General features: G+C 50.5%; 1 protein-coding gene across 4 annotated transcripts in view; it reads left to right on the top strand.

Moving 5' to 3' along the window:
- Positions 1-18,946, top strand: part of CRTAC1 (cartilage acidic protein 1) — a 36,396-nt gene extending 17,450 nt beyond the window's left edge. For 2 of the 4 annotated variants that reach the window (XM_053389503.1, XM_053389504.1), the window contains exons 4-15: positions 1,177-1,307; positions 1,939-2,095; positions 3,382-3,516; positions 4,131-4,270; positions 5,177-5,313; positions 5,995-6,077; positions 7,195-7,295; positions 7,425-7,593; positions 8,500-8,648; positions 11,204-11,246; positions 11,516-11,659; positions 12,287-13,627. In XM_053389503.1, coding sequence (XP_053245478.1) covers positions 1,177-1,307; positions 1,939-2,095; positions 3,382-3,516; positions 4,131-4,270; positions 5,177-5,313; positions 5,995-6,077; positions 7,195-7,295; positions 7,425-7,593; positions 8,500-8,648; positions 11,204-11,246; positions 11,516-11,659; positions 12,287-12,405 — 1,508 coding nt within the window. In that variant the 3' untranslated portion in view covers positions 12,406-13,627. Of the gene's footprint in view, positions 1-1,176; positions 1,308-1,938; positions 2,096-3,381; positions 3,517-4,130; positions 4,271-5,176; positions 5,314-5,994; positions 6,078-7,194; positions 7,296-7,424; positions 7,594-8,499; positions 8,649-11,203; positions 11,247-11,515; positions 11,660-12,286; positions 13,628-18,015; positions 18,117-18,586 lie in introns of those variants that run through there. The other 2 variants (XM_053389506.1, XM_053389505.1) reach the window with 2 other exon arrangements.
- The last annotated feature ends 1,526 nt before the right edge of the window (positions 18,947-20,472 follow it).

Raw genomic sequence — 20,472 nt, 5'->3', positions numbered from 1 at the left:
AGAGCAATTAGGCATTGGGCGAGGCCGGCAGAGTAGGGGGAGCCCCAAAAGGCGGATGATCGGGAATGGGCATCTATGGGCAGAGGGAATGCGATCCAAATGGGACAGCCACAAGGGTTCAATCTAGATCAGGATTCGGGGGTGCATTCATCACTTGCAAAGATCTGCATCTATGGGTGTCACACCTGCAGAGTTTAATGCTGCAGTTCAGAGCCAGGCTTGCAGCAAGTCTCTGCACTCCAAACCTCCAGTTGCTAGAGGCTTAGGGTGCCTCTAGACTGTCATTATTTTGCAAGAGCAATTCAATTTAGATTTGTGCAATTCAAATGGATTAAAGCACTCTGCTGCCCTAGCTCAACAAACCCACTTGCAGGGGACTTTTTGTGGTTTGGAAAGTGACAGCAAAATGCACTAAAGAGTGTGGCATGAAGAAATTATTAATGGGAAGACATGTAAACACCCCACAAGCAAATCAGGATGCATGTTCATTGGGTCCTTCCAGATGTCTCTTCTCTTGAATATTCATCATTAGTTGTGCTCATGATGGTGTCAGGACAGTTTTATAGGATCCCACTTTCAAGCCTGTTCATTCCTGAAAAGGTTTCAGGACAAATATACTGCTTTGTTTGCAATAGGTGCATGTTCTGTAGCTTGGTATTGAAATCCTGCAACTTTTCATATCACAGAAGTTCGGGGTCAGTGGGTGTTTATCCAGTTTTTGTTGCACTAAGCATACGTTCCCCTTCCGATGGTGATGATGTGCTCCATGGGCATGACAGAACAACTCATAAAGTAGTAGATTTGAGGGTGGTATAAACCCTCTACTAATGCACAATTATTGCATCAGCGACATTTTGCAGAATATACCCACAAAAAGCACCAGTCTGAAGGGACCCGTTGTCATATAACCTCCCCATAAACAAATCAGAACGAATGCATAGTCTAACCAGGCAAGATTTGTGCAAGCAAATCAGGATGAATGCTGAACAAACAGATCGTCTGGAGCATCAATTAGGGAGGGCCCGTAGCATAATTACACGGTTAGGGCTCCAGAGAAAGTCATGCACAACCCAGACTGATTTCCTGTCTTGGGAGAGAAGGAGAGAAAGGGAGAGCTGATTCAGCACCTGGCCAGGAGACCCTGAAACGTCTTGATACCTTATCTCTCCTTCCCAGGTGTAGCTACCTATACAGACAAACTGTTCAAGTTTCGGAACGGGCGCTGGGAGGACATCTTGAGTGATGAGGTGAACCGGGGTGTGGCAAGCTGGTTTGCTGGGCGCTCCGTGGCCTGCGTGGACAGAACGGTGAGTGTGTGGAACAGGTTGGGGTGGGTTGGCTTGAGGCTGTGATTTCAGGGCTGTGGGTCAGGCCCACGGGGGGTGGAGCCGAAGAGGCACCACTGCAGTTGTATGGAGGAGGGGAGGACATGGGCTTAGAGGGGCCTGTTCTCCACCCAACTTCTCAAGGCCGAGCTCTGCCTCCTCCTCCCCCTCCCTCACAGCTGTCAGGACTCCCATCAGGGACTGCCATGCCAGGCGGGTGCCGTGCTGCTGATAAACACAGCCTGTCTAGGTGATTTATGCCCCTGTCACCTGCGCTTTCTTCTCCCTCTGCCTTGCGTGGCTTATTTTCAAATGATTATTGCTAAATCAGGGTGCCATGAGGGAAACAATGGGCGGGGGACAGGGAGTGGTTGGAAGAGATGTCTGAGGCAAAACAGGGGAGCGTGAAGGATGGCACCCCCCTGTTTGGGAGCACATGGCTGGGCAACGCCGCTTCTGCTCAGGTGCCTGCGACTGGCTTTACCTTTATAGACTCATCCCTGTCAGGGCCCTGGGTGTGGCACCCTCTGCGTCCATCCTCACGCTGGGAAGAGAGGGGTCCAGTCCAGTGAAGACTCAGGCCTCTCACCTGCCCCCACGTCCCTTCCTACAGGGCTCTGGCCGCTACTCCATCTACATAGCTAACTATGCCAGTATGAGAGTTGGGCCCCATGCCCTCATCGAGATGGACACAGCTGCCAGCGACCTGGAGAATGGCATTGTGGCACTGAATGATGTGGCGGCAGATGCCGGAGTCAACAAGTTCACAGGTATGAGGACAGAGGATTGTTCTCCCAAGAGCTAGCCCAGCGTAAGGGGAAAGGCTGTAGCTCAATGGTAGAAATTCTGCTTTGCATGCAGAAAGTTCTAGATTCAGCCCCCAGCATCTTCAGGAAGGGGAAAGAGTTTCCTGTCTGAACTCAGTTGGTAGAGCATGAGACTCTTAATTTCAGAGTTGTAGGTTTGAACCCAGTGTTGGGCATTGCAGGGGGTTTGACTAGATGACCCCTGTGGTCCCTTCCAACTATACCATTCTATGATTCTATGACCCTAAATACTGAGCTAGATGGGCCTGTGGTTTGGCCCAGTATAAGGTAGCTTCCTATGTTCCTTTACGAGGCTGGGCATTACGAAGAGTGACAGAGCTCCTCTAGCAACTGCCACATACGTCCACCATTTTGTTTTCCCACAATGCCTCAGATATTCTAATGTTGGAAAAACACACAGATCCCGACTATTAGGGAAACTAAAATAGCAGTCAAAAGTCAAGTTTGGCCAACTAAGCCCAAGCCTCCAATATAGGGAGGTGTCAGGTCCTGGCTGGATGGTGAAGAGTGGTGGAAGACACCAGCTGGGAAACCTCCCCCCCCCCCATTGGAAATCCCAGAGAGGGAAGAATCAGAGCCAGGACCAGAGCTCAGGGTGGAACCCTGAGGTGAGATCAGAGGGGGAAAATTGGGAGGAGATGCTAGATACTGAAGGGACAACAGGGTTTAGTGAGCAGGAGGAACCTGTGACAGGCAGCAGTTCAGGCTCTGAGGCTGAAGCAGAGGAGGGTGGTCAAGAGTCTACTGAAGCATCCTGGGAGTTTCCCTCTCCAGCTGCGACAAGCTCCCATCCCCTCTACTCCTCAAGAATGTGCAGGATAATAAGGAGGGCAGACCAGAGACCAGAGGTGCACAGACACAGTTTGAGGCTGCCTAGGAAACATCTGGGAGAGGAGGAGCCTTAGGAGGGGTGGAAGGCAGGTACCTTCAATCCTGGCAACTGGGAAGTGTTGCTGAGCTATATGCCATTTTTGTCTTGCTCTCAGTCTCTATGGCAGTGAACTGCCACTGACTATTTTTGTAATAATTGTGGTGGTGACCATTGCTGGTGAAGACTGAACCCCAACATTCAAGTGAAGTTCAATAATTGTGAAAAGAGGTGTAATGGAGCAGGAGAGCGAACCAAGAAGTGGATGGCTTGATGATTTCGAAACATCTCGAGGGGAACCTGTCCCACCTGTAATGCACATATTGCGCTAACTTCTGGTTTTCACTGTTCCTCTTCCCAGGGGGTCGGGGCTTGGCTGTGGGGCCCATCCTGAGTGAAGCAGCCTCCGACATATTTTGCGACAACGAGAACGGAGCCAACTTCCTCTTCAAGAACCAGGGTGACGGTACCTTCATAGACGTAGCGCCCTCTGCTGGTGAGTGAGTGGCAAGGGTGAGGGTGTCATCGGAAGCCATTAGCTGTGGGGCAGAACTCACCAGAGCAGCTGCTTGGCCCTCTTGCATCCTGGTGGGGTCCTGCCATTTCCCTGTCCCTCTCCTTGCCTGCTGGTGTGTGTGTGATGACAAGTGCCAGAGGGCTCAGCCACCACCAGTAATTGAGCGTCTGGCTGATCACTGGAGTTTAACGAGGTGTCAGGGTGGCATCCATCACCGTGGTGCTGCTGATGACACCTATTCCCTTTAGAAACACTCCTTCCTTGTCAGCAAGAGAATAGGAGTAGGGGGACTTGCGGGGAGAGGCGGGAAGGATGGGTTAGGTGTCCATGGGAATCTGCAGAGGTCCTCTGGCCCCTGCCTGTGGGCTGCCTGCTCCACCAGCCACCCTCTGCCCCCTGTAGCCTGCCCCCCACTGTCCCATCCTTGACAGGCTGAATTTGAGCCACTTGGGGCAAGAGCTGCCTGATAACCTCTGAGCTGCTCAACCTCTGAGCCCGGCATCAGCAGAAGGGAAGGCTCAGTTGAGTCCACAGCGTCCTTTTGCCTTCAGGGCACTCTCAGCCCTGCTGACTTCCTCTGCCGCCTCCCACAGGCCTGGATGACCCCTACCAGCACGGTCGCGGCGTGGCGCTGGCCGACTTCAACCGCGACGGCAAAGTGGACCTGATCTACGGTAACTGGAACGGACCTCACCGGCTCTACCTGCAGATGAGCGCAGGTGGGCGCTTCCGAGTAAGTGTCACGTGGAAGAGGGAGGTCCCAAAACGGTGAAAGGCCTGGGCTGTGAGCAGGGAAGTGGTGGGATCAGGGAGGGAGAGTCCAGTCCTTGAAGTGCCTAAGAAAGAGTGGAACAGAGAAGCCTTACTCAGGCATTCAGTGAACGCTTGGTGTTGGGGAAAGATGCAGTGTGTGGGGTGTGTGTTTTTGTGCAAGGCCACGTGGGCCAGCCACACTCCTAGCTCCCCCCCGCCCCCCGCTCCACAAACACTTGCCAGCTTTCGTGCATTGACTCCTGAGGTTCTGGAGGAGGATTCTTTGTGTGTTCAGCTGGATGCGCTTAGGATCAGGAACGTTGTGCAACTGAGAGTTCCCAGTTGCAGGCACGCTTCCAAGTGCGCTCAGCTGAATATGCGAACCCTTCCCCTTCAGACCTTCCTGCTCAATGTGCAAAGGCTGGGCTGGAGCAGGCAGGGATCCCCACTGCCACCGCCACTCGGCGCTCCCTCTGTGCTTTATTCCCCCCCCCCCACGCATTCTGGAAAGCCAGAGCAGAACTGCAGATCACCAAGGAGACTGCTGCCTTTGCCCCCAGCTGGGCCGCCAGATGTTCCTTGTTTTTAAAGGGTTGCCTCGTCTTTTAGACCCGCGGCTCCGCACCATTGCTTCTTCCTGCCATGTCGACCAGGCAGCCTTTTCCTCTCCTTGGTTCCTTCCCCAGCTGCTGCCTTGCAGGAGACTGCAGTCTCTGCACTGTGCCCAGCTCCTCCAGCTCTGCTCCCCTCCCCACTCCACAGCTCCCCTGTATTCTGGCCCTGCCAGCCACAATGCCTCCTGACCCCTCCCCTCCTTAGACCTGAGCTTCCTCTTGGCCCTGCTCCAGCCCAAGCCCTGCCCCACTAACCCCCGTCCTTCCCCCAGGACATTGCCACGCCCAAACTGTCCATGCCATCACCCGTCCGCACCGTCATCGCTGCTGACTTTGACAATGACCAGGAGTTGGAGGTCTTCTTCAACAACATCGCCTATCGCGGCTCATCTGCCAACCGCCTCTTCCGGTGGGTGAGAGCCACGTGGCCACCAGAGGCTGGGGCAGTGGGCTCCCCATCTTACCAGGCTCCCGGGCACTGCAGGGAGGGCGACCCCCGCACCAGAGTCTGTGGTGAACCCGCTTCATCCTTAGGAAGTCCTGCATGCAGAACTTGAGAATATGGGGAGAGGGAGGGGGGAGGACTGGATTCTGCATCCAGAATCTAGCGCCTTTTAGTTCCCCCACTGCCGTAACCCACAGGAGGGCGTGTTCTATCCTGCTCTGCCCTCCCTCCGGTCAGCTGACAGAGCTGTGACTGAGCTCCTTCCTACACCGCTACTAATACAGCAGTTCTGTTCCGCCTAGACCACATCCCTGGAGGTTCTGGCTTTCACTAATTAGCACTTATGCACGGTTCCCATTAATTGTAGGCAATCAATGGCTCGTTAAACAGAGCCGCTTACATTTCTCAGGCTAATAAAGTGATAGCAGCAGCATGTGGCAAATCTGGGCAGTCCGTGCGGAAACCTGTTGCTATGCGAGTGGGCAGGGCCCCTTTCTGGGAAGATAAGGATTTGGCAAGAGAGTGTGTGGGCAAAGGGTGGTGCCCACTCAGGAGTAGTGGTAGTAGGCTTGACTCCCATGACGGGCCCTTTTGCGGGAGGGAAGAGCATCTTCTCTGCACTGGCACACTCCCCTTCTGCCACAGGGTGGTCCGCCGAGAGCATGCTGACCCAGCCATCGAGGAACTGAACCCTGGTGATGCCGTGGAACCCGAGGGGCGTGGCACAGGTGGGTCTCCACAATGTCTCTTGTGGAACATGATCAGGTGGCTTCGCTTAGCAGGAGTGGGCTTAGTGAAAACAGGGGTTACTCTAACCACCAGACGACCTGGGGTAGGGGCTTGTTCCAAAATTCGTATTTATATTCCACCCTGCATATAAATACCCAGGCACAAAACTCTCAACCTATTTCCCCTAGTGGTGAACCCTCTTTGCCTCTTCTGCCAGAAAGAATCCAGAGGTTTGATTGGCCGGCTGTTGACTTCACCGTTAGCACGGTTAAAAGTCACACACTTCTTGTGTCCCAAAGAACTTACATCAACATCTGAAGAAGGGATCATCAGCAGGGGGATGGATGCAGGGAGCATCTCCTCACTGCAGAGACAGCAGGCACTCAAAAGAGACAGGAGAGGATTGGCAGAGCTGGGGGCTATGGTGCCCCATGAAAAGATCAGAACTTTATGATTTGGCGGGTGTAGGGGAGAGAGACAAAATATCCTCTTGCCCCAAGCCAAAAGGTCTGTGATCTGGCCACATGCTGGGCCAACTCTTAGAGCAAAGCATGAATGCAAAGTATTATTATTATTATTATTATTATTATTATTATTATCAGCACTTTTTGCAAAACATCTCTAAGTGACCTTCAAAATATTAAAATACAAAACAACTTACCAAACAGTAAGAATTCATAGCATATCATAACCCATAAAAATAATTAAAGTGTGCCTCCATCAAGAAGAAGCAAGATGAGTCCTACCCCACTAAAGGGTGAAACCAAGCCAGGCCAGAATCTTACTTCATGACAATTACATTAAGATCCAGGGGTTGGCTGTGTGGAATTCCCACCCACCACCAAGACGCTAAAATCTTGAGTAACATTCGCAGAAATGGTGTCGCCATTTACAAAGCATTTGGCACTGGGAACCGAAACAGTTTCTGGGGTGAACAGGCACACAGATGGTCAGTTTCAGTGGAGGCAATTTGGGTGGAATCATGGGGCAGAGATGTAAGAAGTCCCATTCCTTGACTCTCCTCCTGGTTCTTATTCCAGCCATGCTTGTGGAAGGGGAATATGGTCCTATGGGTGCTAAACAAGACCTTTGCTTATGGACATTGTGTCATTCCAGGGGGGGCAGTGGTGGATTTTGATGGCGATGGGAGGCTGGACCTGATCCTGTCACATGGAGAGTCCATGGCACAGCCGCTTTCAGTCTTCAAGGTCAACGAGGTGGGTGCTGAGAGGTGCTCCTCACAATGCGCTCAGATCCCAGCCCACATCTGAGCAAGCATGGTCCACTCCTTCCTCCCTTTCGTGCCTGCTCATTCCTTGGCTGAGTCTGTCTGTCCATCTCCACAGGGCGCTGGCAACAACTGGCTGCGAGTGATCCCACGTACGCGCTTTGGGGCATTTGCTCGCGGTGCCAAGGTGGTGCTCTTCACGCGTCAGAGTGGTGCCCATCTGCGTATCATTGACGGAGGGTCTGGGTACTTGTGCGAGATGGAGCCCGTTGCCCATTTCGGCTTGGGTGAGTGTGGAGGAATTGGAAGCAGGGATTGGAGCCTGAGTGGGGTGTGTGCCCTCCCAGGTCTCTTCTCGTCCTGTCCATCTTCACGGCCATCCCAATGATGCTTCTGAGCTTCCTGGATCCCCTCTGCCACTCATCCCTGATAATGCCTGCCCTGCACTACAAGAATACATTGCAAGCTATGCAGACATTTGTTTCTGTCCTTCCTCTAAAAAACTCCCTTCAGTCTGAAACCTCTGCCTCTAGGCATAATGCCCCATCTTTGACTTCTCCCAAGTCTGGTAATGTTGCTGAAAAACAGTGTAGATTTGGTGAAACCTACCTATCCCTGGTATGCAGCCCTCTTCTTTCAAAACATTTGGAAAGTCTGCTCCCTGTCCTCATTTAAAAAGCAAGTGGCAGGAGCTTGCCGTCCTAAAAAGCAGAGCGGACGTGCGTTGCAGCAAGGCCCCTGCCTGCCCCCTCCAGCTGTTCCTGCAGAAGGGACGGCATGTCTCCACACCTCATTACTCTTCCACAGCCCCGAGGTGGCCCAGCTTAGTGGGGCCTGGCCGGGTTAGACCACGCTGTGAGTTGAGAAGCCAAGTGGCACGAGAAATCAGAGGGCCCGTGCCCCACAATGCCCCACATCCCTGCTCACAGCTGGCCTTGTGCCCAAGAGCCATGCTAGTGTTGGCTCAGAGTGCTTGATGGAAGGACATGACCCTCATCACATCCCAAGTTCTTTCATCTCTGCAGGAAGAAATGGTTGAAAGGGGGAAGAGGGAAAGGAAAGCACAGACCACCGCATGAGAGGAAGATGGTTCTCTAAAGCAATTCAGATCCCTGGGTGGGCTGCAGGGTTGTTGTTTGTTTGTTTGTTTATCTCTCCTGGGCTCAACCATTCCTTTCTTTTCTTCCCTGTAGGACAGGATGAGCCTAGCAGCCTGGAGGTGACTTGGCCAGATGGCCGGGTGATCAGCCGGTCGATAGCAAGCAGCGAGATCAATTCCGTGCTGGAGATCCCCTATCCCCGGGACACTCCAGGATCACCCCTTACCATTCTGCCTCTGGAGGTGAGCCTTGCCTTTGCCAGCCATGTGCATGTTACTTAGAATGGATCCCTCCTCAATTTCACCCTTTCCTCTTTGAAACATTTTTCCGTTTTCTCATCTCACTGAGAAAAAGGGCCATGCAAAATCCTGTTGGAAGCTCTGTGCTGACAGAGGTATTATTTTTGTCCCCTTAGAAAGGCAAATTGCAAACCTAAGCTGTGTTTCCTGCATAAGGCATGTCAAGAATCCTCGTAATAAGGACTCCCTCCAATAACAAATTCAGTGCCCCCTTGTTGAAAGAAACGGACATCAAAAGAGCCACTGAGGGTGTCTCAGCAGGCAAAGGGGAATCCTGAGCTTCGCAGAAGTGCAAATAAATAAATCTAAAAATAAAATATCAAAAGAGGGCAATTCCCTGCCTCTTAAAAGAAAGTGAAGGCTGAGTGTGTTCACTGGTCCCTAAGATTTGCGGTTCGCAGAGTGTCATATAAAAAAACAACCAGAAAATGGGAGAGAGTGACTTGCTTTAGCTGCTTGTGACTTATAGCATGCTGAAAGAAGATGCACTGCAATCTTTTTGTAGGGGCCTCTTCTCCCTTCTTAAGAGTGAACTGTGGTGGTTGAGTGCCTGCCAAGCAAAATGGGGCCACCCAAAATTAAGACAGTGACTTCCAAGTAGTTGGAGGGGGCCCTAGATTTGCAGAAGAAGTTACGTTTGGGGACTGAAAGAAAAGGACAATCTCACAGGCTGCTATTGGGCAAGGTTTTCTCTCTCTTTCAAATGTCATTTTCTTTTAATGGACAAACTTGGTGGTTACTTGCCCAGCTAGGCAACAGCCTTCCCAGGAGGGTGTCCACTTTCACATAACCCCCCCCCCAAAAAAGAGGACACAAGTTGGCATAAAATTTGCAAATGTCAGGTTATATATATAGATGCAAATTGAAAATTGCTATCATTTAAACAGAAATATAGGTGGGAAGACTCTGGCCAGGTAACCTGTGTATCTGCTCTGGCTGCTGTTTAGATGCTAGCTACAGGTTCAGGGCCCCTGCTCACTTCCCCTTCTTAGAGTTCCTTATTTTTAAACTGGACTTGGACCAACCAGGCCTTTGATTAGAGGACTCCTTCAGGCTGATCAGTTGGCCTAATTTCCTACTCCTCTGTTATGGGGTGGCATACAAATGCCACTAATAGCATCAGTTATTTGAGTCTGTTCCCTTTGAGTGGTCTGTTTTGGAGCTCCCTGATTTGTGGCAGCAACAGTTCAAGTGATCAGAAGGCTGTAAACCAGCCGAAGGGGCCTTGGTGTGCTAGACAGATAATAACTGAAATGACGTTTCTACAAAATGTGCTTCCGTCAGCTCAGTGAATTTCAACACTAGAGTTGCAGCGGAAGGAGGCACAGAATGGCTAGACAGTCCGTGCCAAAAAGTTCTGCAACACGACTTCTTCAGCTCTGGCTGCAGCAGGAATTGCTGGAGTTATTCCTGGTGAAGTGGTCCAGAGCAGACTTTGTCCTTCCCCTGCTCTGCTTCCTCTGCTGCCATCTGTCAAGTTGACCAATAAAGGCTGCTGAAGTTTGCAGAGAGAACCTGAATATTCACTTGCTTTGACGAAAGGTCCAGATATGCATTTGTACACCATCATCAGATAGTTGGACCATTCATGTTCAGGTGGATGGGCAGCCAGACAAGGGCAAGCTATGTAGGTTAGATAACCTCTCTGTTTGGTGAATGCTGAGTTGTGAATTCTCTGTGTTCAATGGCAAATTTACTAGATGTTAAGAGAACCTGCATGTACACCATGGAAATGATCAAGACTTCCTCCTGTCCATCCTCCCAAAGAACCCCACTATCCAGAAATCTGACGTGGGTCCTTTACTGTGCAGTATAGGAAATCACTTGCAAAGGATGCCCCATTTTCTTTTTTAGAGGAAGCGGCTCTGAATGTGAACCCATTTGTACATATGGATTTCCCCCTTCCATTGAAGTGAAGTGGGAAGGCCACGTGTCCAACGGGTTCCATATGTGAATCGCAGAGTCTGGGTTTGGGTAGTCTGGCTGTAGCATTACTCCCACTGCTACACAGAACTATTATAAATACTGGAGAGACGTGGAGTTGTAGCAAAATATGTCATCCTCTTCGTCATAGATCTTAAGATGTCTAGAACAGCATGCAACCGACCCTTTCCTTCTTTGCTGCCCAGATTGCAGGACAGTGAATTTGCCCATTGCAAAACACTTGGAGGTGAAGAAATAGGCGCACAAGGCAATTGAGACCTTGGGGAATGATTGGGGAACTCATCTCATCTCCTGCCAGCTGTGAAAGCCCAGCCTAGGTTCCCCTGCTGTTTTAAAGTGTTGAGCAGAAACTTTCCGTATACTTTTTCAGAACTGAGATGATAACAAAAAGGGCTGAGAGCTACCACATTAGCTGCTATATGGTCTGAGGCAGCCACACAAACCCCCCGATTTCCTGGAAATAGCATTTCGGAGGAGGCAAGGTAGAGAGGGAGCCAAGGCTGGGAGGCAATTAGGCAGCACACGGATAACACATTTCTCTCTTTCTCCTGCAGTGTGGCCAAGGCTTCTCTCAGCATGAGAACGGGCGATGTGTTGGTGAGTCACCTGCAAGGGGCAGCTCAGTGAATGGTGCTTGGGTGCAATTTCCTCTACCCACAACTGGGCTCAATGGGGCACGAGGCGGGCTCTTTGTGGCAGCCGTCCACAGCCGCACAGCGGTAGTCTCTGGGGATAAAGGAACAGCCCAACCGTGGTGTTAAGAGGCTGATGTTAGATTCTGTCCTGTCCTGGGCCTCCATCACACTCTCTTTCTCTCTCTTTACCCCCCTCCCTCCCTCCACCCGCCCTCTGCCCCCTTTTCTCAGATATGGATGAGTGTGCAGAATTCCCCTTTGTCTGCCCCAGGGGCAGGCCCATCTGCATCAACACATATGGCGGGTACCGTTGCCGCAGCAACAAGCGCTGCAATCGCGGCTTTGAGCCCAACGAGGACGGCACAGCTTGCGTTGGTGAGTGATGGCTTTGGCAGAGCAGAGGGAGGGAGAGAGAGAGGCGCTCCCCACAGGGGCTGAGCCCTCCCTTGAAGCCACCCGAGCAGTGAAAAGTTTACCTGAGGCTGGGTTTTCTTTATTTCATAATCCCAAGAAGGGAAGGAGCAAGGGAAAGCAGTGAAGCTAGTGAGGTCCTGAGCTTGGAATCACGATCTCTGTACGTTGACCAATGAGAAGATGGCATGGGGTGGGGGACACTGTAGCGCCTGCTTTGTATGCCGTGTTAGGATGCCTGAGCAAAGGAGGAGAAGCAGTAAAGTATACCTTCGGGCCAAATATGACATCTGGCATCAGGCATGGGTCTGGAAAAGCGTAATAGTTGCCGAACAGCTGCAAAGCAGTGGGCAAAGAGTGCAATTTGCAGGGATGTGTGGAAATGGGTGCTTAGTCGTCCCCCCACACACACCTGTTGCTTTCCTCTGTATGTTCAATGGTAGGTAGGGTTACCAGGCCCTTGTCAGGCAGCAAACATTTGGTTCAGCCCCTGAAGACCTTCCTCTTTGCCAACTGCCACTAACTCTTGCCTTGTCTTTGTCTTTCTCTTTCCTTCTCTCTGTCTCTCTTTCTGTTTCCCTCTCTGTGCAGCTCAAGTGGCCTTTTTTGGTGGATACCCTTCCTCAGGAAGCTGGCTGGGCCCCATCTTGCCCTCTGCCCCTCTTCTTCCACTTTGCCTCGGACTCTGCTTTCACTCCTATGCACTTTAAGCCTTGCCAATAAAGGACAAAAAGCAGCCTTTATAGATGGAAGTGGCTTCCCCTGTACTCCTCCCCTCCAATCTCTCTCATCCAGTCTTCTCATGGTGGTCCCTGGGAACATGGACTGAGGTGGGGGCAGTCATCTTTGCAAAGGGCACTACGCAGCCCGGCGGACGACACTCTCTCACTAGTGTCACACCCCTTGCATGTTTTCTGAGAAAACAAGACAGGGCAGAGGCCCCACCAATGCTTTGTCTCCTCAGAGTGGCTGCCATCTTCCTAGGAGCTTGCCTTTAACCAAGATGGCGGCTCCCGCTGGTAGTTGCTTGCTTGGTTAAAACTGATAACAGTTACCCTGTGCCTGCTGGTTTGGCCTGTGACATGATTGCTTCCCTTCCCTCCTCCTCCTCCTCCTGCTCCCCCAGCCCGACTGGACCGGGATTCACCTTGACCTTGTCTTACCAGTGTGTGTCTGAAGTTTGAACCCACCCGGTCTCTCAGCTCACTCCACCCAATAAACTCTACACTGTCTATAAGCACCTGCTTGCAGCTATGCTTGGGGCTTTGGGTGGGAATGCGGGGCCACAACTTATATTCAGAAGATCAGCGTAGGCCAAGAATGAGGTGGTGCCAAGCTGTGTGCCAGTTTCCTTTTGTGAGAGACACGTGTGAACCTTCATGGAGATGGGTAGCCATAACAGCCGCAGGGCAAATGACTGCAGGCATTTGCACGGGACTTTGGCTACACACGAGGAGGCTTCAACTTGTAAGACAACTGCATGTTGACTATTTGCCTCCCAGCCAAGGCCATGCCATTCTACTATTTAGTAGCTCAGTTGTTTGAGCTGTGGTGACTTCTTCCCTATGCAAACAGCTCGACCAAAATCTTTAAGCCCTTGCAATTTCTATCACGATTGCAGAATCTGTGGTCCTCCAGATGTTGTTGGAGTCCTACTGGCCTAATAGTCAGGGATGATGGGAGCTGTAATCCAACAACAACTGATTTTTGTTAGATTATTCTAATGCATAACATGCACACAACAGAAGTGAGCAAAGTGCTCCATACCAAAGATTGTTACAAGGCAAAGGTAAGGACATCACATGGAAAACAGGTTTCCAGCATGGCCAATGCCTATTATACTATGAACACCATAACTTTGAAGGGGATATGCATGTTTGTAAATATGCAATGCATATGTAAATAAAATGAATAAAAATGGGCATTACCCAGGGTGTCTTGATTGGCCATGATTTCTCCTTTGTGTTGATGGCTGTGCATTTCCCATTCTCAAGTTATTGTGCTTCTGCCTTAAAGGTAAAGGGTAAAGGGACCCCTGACCATTAGGTCCAGTCGTGACCGACTCTGGGGTTGTGGCGCTCATCTCGCTTTATTGGCCGAAGGAGCCGGTGTACAGCTTCCGGGTCATGTGGCCAGCTCCTGCCTTAGACACACTGAAAAACATGGTTGCTACAAAAAGCTTTCAGCAAAGGAAGCCTAGAAGGCTCAGGCAAGCAATTTGTGCCACAAACCGGGAGGGGGGAAGGGAAAAGGCAGAAATCCATGTAGGTACTAATCAGCCTGACTTGGTAGAAGATACCTTCACAAACCCTTGTGAGGGATCAAACCATTATCCTTGGACTACAAATCTGGATGAGCTTATGTTAAAATATATTGCAAGAACTAGAACCCCCAAAGTTTTTCATTGGTTCAGATTAAAATCCAAGCCAGAGAAGGACTAAAAATGTCCTGTGTTCCTGCCTCCCATCCATCACTGCCCCTTCATTTCCATGCTTTTGTTTGTGTGTGTGTGCTTCAGCAGTCAAAGGGAGAGGACAGTTGGCATGCTGTGTGCCAGATGCAAGAAGCACTGGAAAATGTGACTCTCCAGTAATCTATGCCAATAGTTCTGGGAAACTACATTTCCCAGTACACCTTGCATCTAACACAGAACCATAGCAGCATGCAGATAGTAGAGAGGGAAGGGGAGAAAGAGACCCCTCTCCTTTTCCCTGCTGTTGGAGGAGCAGCAAAGACACATGCAGAGGAACAAGGGGCTTCAGAGGGCAAGGACAGGTGAATGGGTATGGGTTGCCATTGTGAGGGTTTGGATAACTTTTTGGATCTTGTCATTTTTGGGCACAAGTGTGTCTGAAACAGGCTTGGAACTGAGTTCAACATCCCTCTTAACTATTTTCTGAATTAGGGGTGGGATAGTTAATTCCTGCTCCCCATTCCCTACCCAGCTCAATTCCAAACCTAACTGCAAAGTTCATTCATCACTACCAATGAGTGATTTTGTTGTTGTTGTTGTTGTTGTTATTAAGGAGAGAAAAGAAACGCACACCTTTTGGGGAGGGTTAATTATTTCCTGACCACATTTAACTGTTCCTGAAACCTAAGATGATGCTTCTCATTCAACACCCTTCATAAGTTTATCTGGCTCTCTTTTGACTAATGACATTACTCTTCCTGCTTCTAGAGATACAGTTTCAGAATTCCATTCCATATATCTTTGTCTCATTTGCAGCCTAAATATGCTTCTTGCGGAGAGAACAGATCCCTTTGCTATTTTTGCTCGTAGAATCCTAGGACTGGAAGGGGTCTTGTAGGCCGTCTTCTAATGTGGGGAGCCTGTGGCTTGCTCTCTGCTTAACTATGATTCCCATCATATCTTGCCATTGACCATGGTTTCTGGGGCTGATGGGAGCTGCAGTTTAGCAGAATCCCCACGCCTTACTTGATGCAGGAAATCTAAAATTACATCAAAATTACACCCAAAATCCCAACAGTCAGCCATTCAGCATCTGCTTAGAACATGTCTAGGGAAGGAGGGCCCAATCCCCACTGGACATGATTAGTTCCATTGCCAAAGTTCTCTTAGCACTGAGAAGATTCTCCTAATGTTCAACCAAAATCTACCATGCAGTAATTTAAGTCCATTAGGTCTACTTCTGTCCTCTGGAATGCAAAGCTTTTGTGGTTCTTCAGCTTTAACAATCCTCTCTCCAATATGATGTAGAATCAAATCCAAGATATCATGACCTCTTGGGGCTCTCCTCTAGAGGATTCTGTTTCTTGAAGCTTTTATTTGTTTGCCTGTCACATCTCTGGCATTGTTGCCAGGACCCACATCTTCCTGATGGGAAATTCAGTTGGCCTTGCACTGCTGTGAAGCCTTTGTCCTCTTGAAAAGCAGAACTGCTTTTTCTCTGCAACCGTTTCACCTGTACAGAAGGAGCTGATCGATTTGGCCAGACTAAGCCACAGAACAACAAGCCTCAAAGTCTGGTGTCGCCAAGAGAAAGCACCATTGCTACAGCACATCATTTATTTGCTGCATTTCATGAGGGTCAGAACAGCTTCCCTTTTATCCATGCGCTGCGTGTTGCATTTCTGCGGAGGACTCATTCAATTGTGAGTCCACAGGGCAATTTTGCAGAAGGGTGTGTACATAACTAATGATTCTATCCCACCCTCGTCTTTTCCTATCCCTGACCTTCCCCATCACTGTTATCAGTGAAACTAACACAAGAAACGTAGTAAATAAGAGGCAGAGAGGAGGCAGGGCAGCAAGAGCTCCACATCATGGCTGATTTAAAAATCCCTCACCCGGTCTTCTGCACTAGGTATGGGCTTACCTGCCCTAAAGACCGAGTTTGAAATACATCTTGGGCAGGAAGCTAAAAAGGCTGGACGCAATTGTTCAGGGATAATTTGAATCTGGGAAATCTTTATTTACAGTGTGTGTAGAGAGTGGGAAGAATCACAGAATGGTAGTGTTGGAAGGAACCCAGGGGTCATCTAGTCCAACCCCTGCGATGCAGGAATCTCAGCCACAGCATCCATGACAGATGACCACCCAACCTCTGCTTTTAAAAACCTCCAAGGAAGGAGAGTCCACCACCTTCCGAGGGAGACTGTTCCACTGTCAAACAGCTCTGACTGTCAGAAAGTTTTCTCCTTTCTTGTAACTTGAAGGCATTGGTTTGATGTGGGGCTCCAGATTCTGAACAGCTCATCTGGGGAGAGCACAGGTTCCAATCCAGATTGGCGACATCGGCCATTTGGTAGCCCATTAGGTGCCTTCCAGCTCCATGATCCTGTGCTTCCGGCCCCATTTTAAACCCTCAGAGGTCTTTGCTGCTGATTTATATGGCCATATTTCTTAGAAAGGTAAGTCCTCAGATATGTGTAAAATAAAGAGAGAGAGAGAGAGAATTGACATCCCACTATGTTGCTGATGGAGAAGCAGAAATGCATGTACAGTGGTACCTCGAGTTAAGAACTTAATTCATTCTGGAGATGCATTCTTAACCTGAAGCACCACTTTAGCTAATGGGGCCTTCTCCAGCCACTGCACCGCCAGAACACGATTTCTGTTCCCATCCTGAAGCAAAGTTCTTAACACGAGGTGCTATTTCTGGGTTAGCAGAGTCTGTAACCTGAAATGTCTGTAACCTGAGGTACCACTGTAGATCCCATGATAGTTTGATTGGAAGCAGACTCAGGGGATAAACAGTGGCAATACAATGTCCACATATATGCCATGTGAGTCACATGTTCACAAGTGTATGCCTGAATGAACCAGAAATGTGAGTGAACGTTGATGTGCCACACAAGGGTGCTGATAAGTGTTGGCCATGTCACACCTTATCATTCTTTGCCATATGCTCAAATGTGTATTTGGGTATTATGTGCCTCCGTGAGCTATGTGTCTGGATTGTGTGCCTTGCCTAGTTCTAGGGAACTGAACTCTTGAGGGGCTCTTGTTTTCCGTGCACCTGACCCAGCAGGGGCACTGAGATACCTACAGCTGGAGTAGAGGCTGGAATCCTGATCTGCTGCATCACCCCCTTGCTCTGTTGCGAAAGTCACATACTCTGGGCACCTGGGCTGTGGTTCCATAGAGCTTCCATTGATCAATTAATAAGTAGACGTGTCACTTGGTCAGATAAGTTCGAGAGCACAACCTGAAGGAGTGACCAAGCCTTTTCTTGCTTCTTTGCTGCATATCCAGATGGCAACAATCAGATAGGACACTGGTGCCCTCTGGAGGGGGAAAAGAGAGAATCAGAAGCCTATCATTGCAAGCTTCCCCACACCAGAGTACAGTAGTGGACGTGGGGAAACACTTCTTTCCCATGCTAAGCACTAATGCCTGGATAGTCTCAGATCATCTCCTTGGAAATAGAGCACAGTTCATGCTCTTTATAAAACTGCTTCACTGTCCACTGGGTGCAAAATGGCTTTCCTCTGGATCTCTTTGGAGGCTTCACTTACCTGTTAAATGGCTAAATATAGGGTGGCACCCGAGCCATCTGTCACAAAGGTTTGCTGCCCCAATGAGGTCTGCATAATTAGTTCCCATGGCCAGGTTTTCACCCCACCCCCACCCCCACCCAGCAATTTGGGGGTGGTGATGGTCATGAGAATTTTGGGCACTTTTTTACGAGGCTGACCCTGAGGGTATCAGGAATGGGAATCTAACCATGTTTTCCCCAGTGGTAATAGCTGTCTGAGAGATGCCCATGAGGTCTCCTCGTGAGATTGGAGACACGTGTGTGAACAGGAACACTTAACCACTGCTGCGCTCACTATGATCCTTCCTCTCTGCCCAGACATAACTGCAGCCACGTCTGTGTCAACACACAGGGTGGGCATTCCTGCCAGTGCCACCCTGGCTTCAAGACTGATCCCCAAGATGCCAACAAGTGCCTGGGTAAGTTTTTAAACTGTCTTTTATTAATATTTTAATCCTTTTTGTAAACCACTGCAAGCTTTTATTACAAACAAGTAGTATATACATTTTGGGGTGGGTGGGTGTTTTAAAAAATAGTAGCCAATGTCTACTGAGCAGGCCAGCAGCTGTTGCTCCAAAAAATCTGCAAGCAATGAGCCAGACCCCCAGACCTTCCATGGTGGCAGGCATTGCCATAGCATGTCCTCTTCTAGGTCTCTCTGAGGTGTTTCATGGCACAAAACTGTGGAAGAGCTGGGTCAGCGACTACCTCTTGCAATAATAGGGAGTAGGGTAACCGTTTGCTGCAGGCATCATTTTTTCATTTTTTCAGCTGCAAGGAGTAGGCTCCAAGGAGCTGGTTTTCCTTGCTGCTGGGCACTCCATTGAAATCCCCGCTGGCATCTGCTCCTCCCGCTGGGTGAAATATGTCTCTTCCTTCTGTTTTTCAGATGTAAATGAGTGCAGAGAAAGACCGGCCCCGTGTGATCACATCTGCCACAATGAGCCTGGCTCTTTCCATTGCCACTGCCAGCAAGGCTTCTCCTTGGGGGCAGACAGGCAGCGCTGTGTGAAGACCTGATTCAGTGGCAATGGTGTTCCACTGTGGGTGCTGCCAGCTGGAGTGCATGCCGGGCATTAGTGGCCCATGCAATAGACAACGCCCAGCTTCCGTATGGCACAAAGGACAACTTCTCTCCCCCGAGTTAGTGATTCCACCTCCTCCAGGTGAACCCACTAGGGCCTGTTTGGAGAACTGAATCACCCTTTCCTTGCTTTTCTTGAATAATAATAATAAAGCTCTTTCCTGACTCTCGCAAAGAACTTCGGGGTTTATTTGCCCAGATTTTGCCCAGGTATTGCAATGCAACAAAGTTCAGAGAGTCCTGCTGTGGAGTCATCTTTGTAAGCCTGAGGACCAGGCAAAGCATTCTTGAGTTCAGCCCAAAATGACTTCCTAGCTCAACACAATGTAACAAATGCTACCTAGGACAGTGGTGGTGAACCTATGGCACGTGTGCCACTCAGAGCCCCCTCTGTGGGCACGCGCACCGTCACCCCAGCACAGAGCCTGCAGAAGGCAAGGGCAGCATGTAGAGTTCTCAGCTGAAATGGGGCAGCGGAGCAGCCGCCTTCCTCCTCCTGCTGCCCAGCGCCAATGAGAGGCGCCAGGCAGGGTGCGTCATGCGGGAGCCAGCAGGGGCGGATGGAATTGCTGGCAAGCCTAAAGAAGCCACTTTGTTCCAGTGCCAGGTAGCCAGGCATGGCTGCCTCCACCCTGTCCTCATCGTCCTTCACCCAGCACCGGGGCTCTGGGCCCCACTGGCCTCACCATGCCATGATCGCCTCCCACTTGCTGGCATACTTCTTCACTGAGCTCAACCACAGCCAAGTGCAGCGGGTGAGGGCGCGCCCAGGGCCATGCCAGACACCCTGCATAGGGGCCGGTCGGGGCTGGGCGAGGGAGCAGGGAAAACACTGTTGAATTTATTTTCTCTAAAAGCTGCTCCGGCTGCTGCAGAAACAAGTATTTTATCCTAACAGAGAAGATGAGTAGCTCCTAGAGAAGACAAACCCAGTCTCATGGTGGTGATGTCAAAACATATTAACTACACTTACCTTCAAGAAGGCAAACAACGGTGCTGAGAATGGGTAATTGTTGGGTTAATGTACGGCAAAAAGATCTATATGCACCTTCTCTTTCAATGCAAACACTGAGAGGGCTTGCTTGGACTTCACACAAATTCCCCAGATACAATGGAATATGGTAACCAGGTACCGTATTTTTCGCCCCATAGGGCGCACCGTCCCATAGGGCGCACCTAGTTTTTTGGGGGGAAATTAAGGGGGGGATTATTTTACCCCCCAGGCGCAGGGCTGGGGCAGGGGAAGCCTGAGCTTCCCCCGACCCCAGCCCCCAGAACAGGCTGCTCTCCGCAAGCCGTGGGAGCCCTCCCACGGCTTGCGGAGAGCTACCCGAAGCCTGGGCGCGACTGCTCAGCGCACCCAGGCTTCAGGATAGAGGCAGCTCTGCGCAAGCCGTGGGAGGGCTCCCATGGCTTGTGCAGAGCTACCCAAAGCCCGGGCGCGACTGCTACCCAAAGCCCGGGCGCAACTGCTCAGCGCGCCCAGGCTTCGGGATAGAAGCAGCTTTGCGCAAGCCATGGGAGGGCTCCCGCGGCTTGCGCAGAGCTACCCAAAGCCCAGGTGCGACTGCTCAGTGCGCCCAGGCTTCGGGGTGCAGGCAGCTCTCTGCAAGCCGTAGGAGCCCGGTGGGAACTCCCGTGGGCTCCCCAGGCTTGCGGATAGCTTCCTGAAGCCTGCATTTGCCCCATAG

The sequence above is a fragment of the Podarcis raffonei genome, chromosome 5 (genome assembly GCF_027172205.1).
Source record: "Podarcis raffonei isolate rPodRaf1 chromosome 5, rPodRaf1.pri, whole genome shotgun sequence".
NCBI classification, from domain to species: domain Eukaryota; kingdom Metazoa; phylum Chordata; class Lepidosauria; order Squamata; family Lacertidae; genus Podarcis; species Podarcis raffonei.
This window is presented reverse-complemented; position numbering and strand designations above follow the sequence as displayed.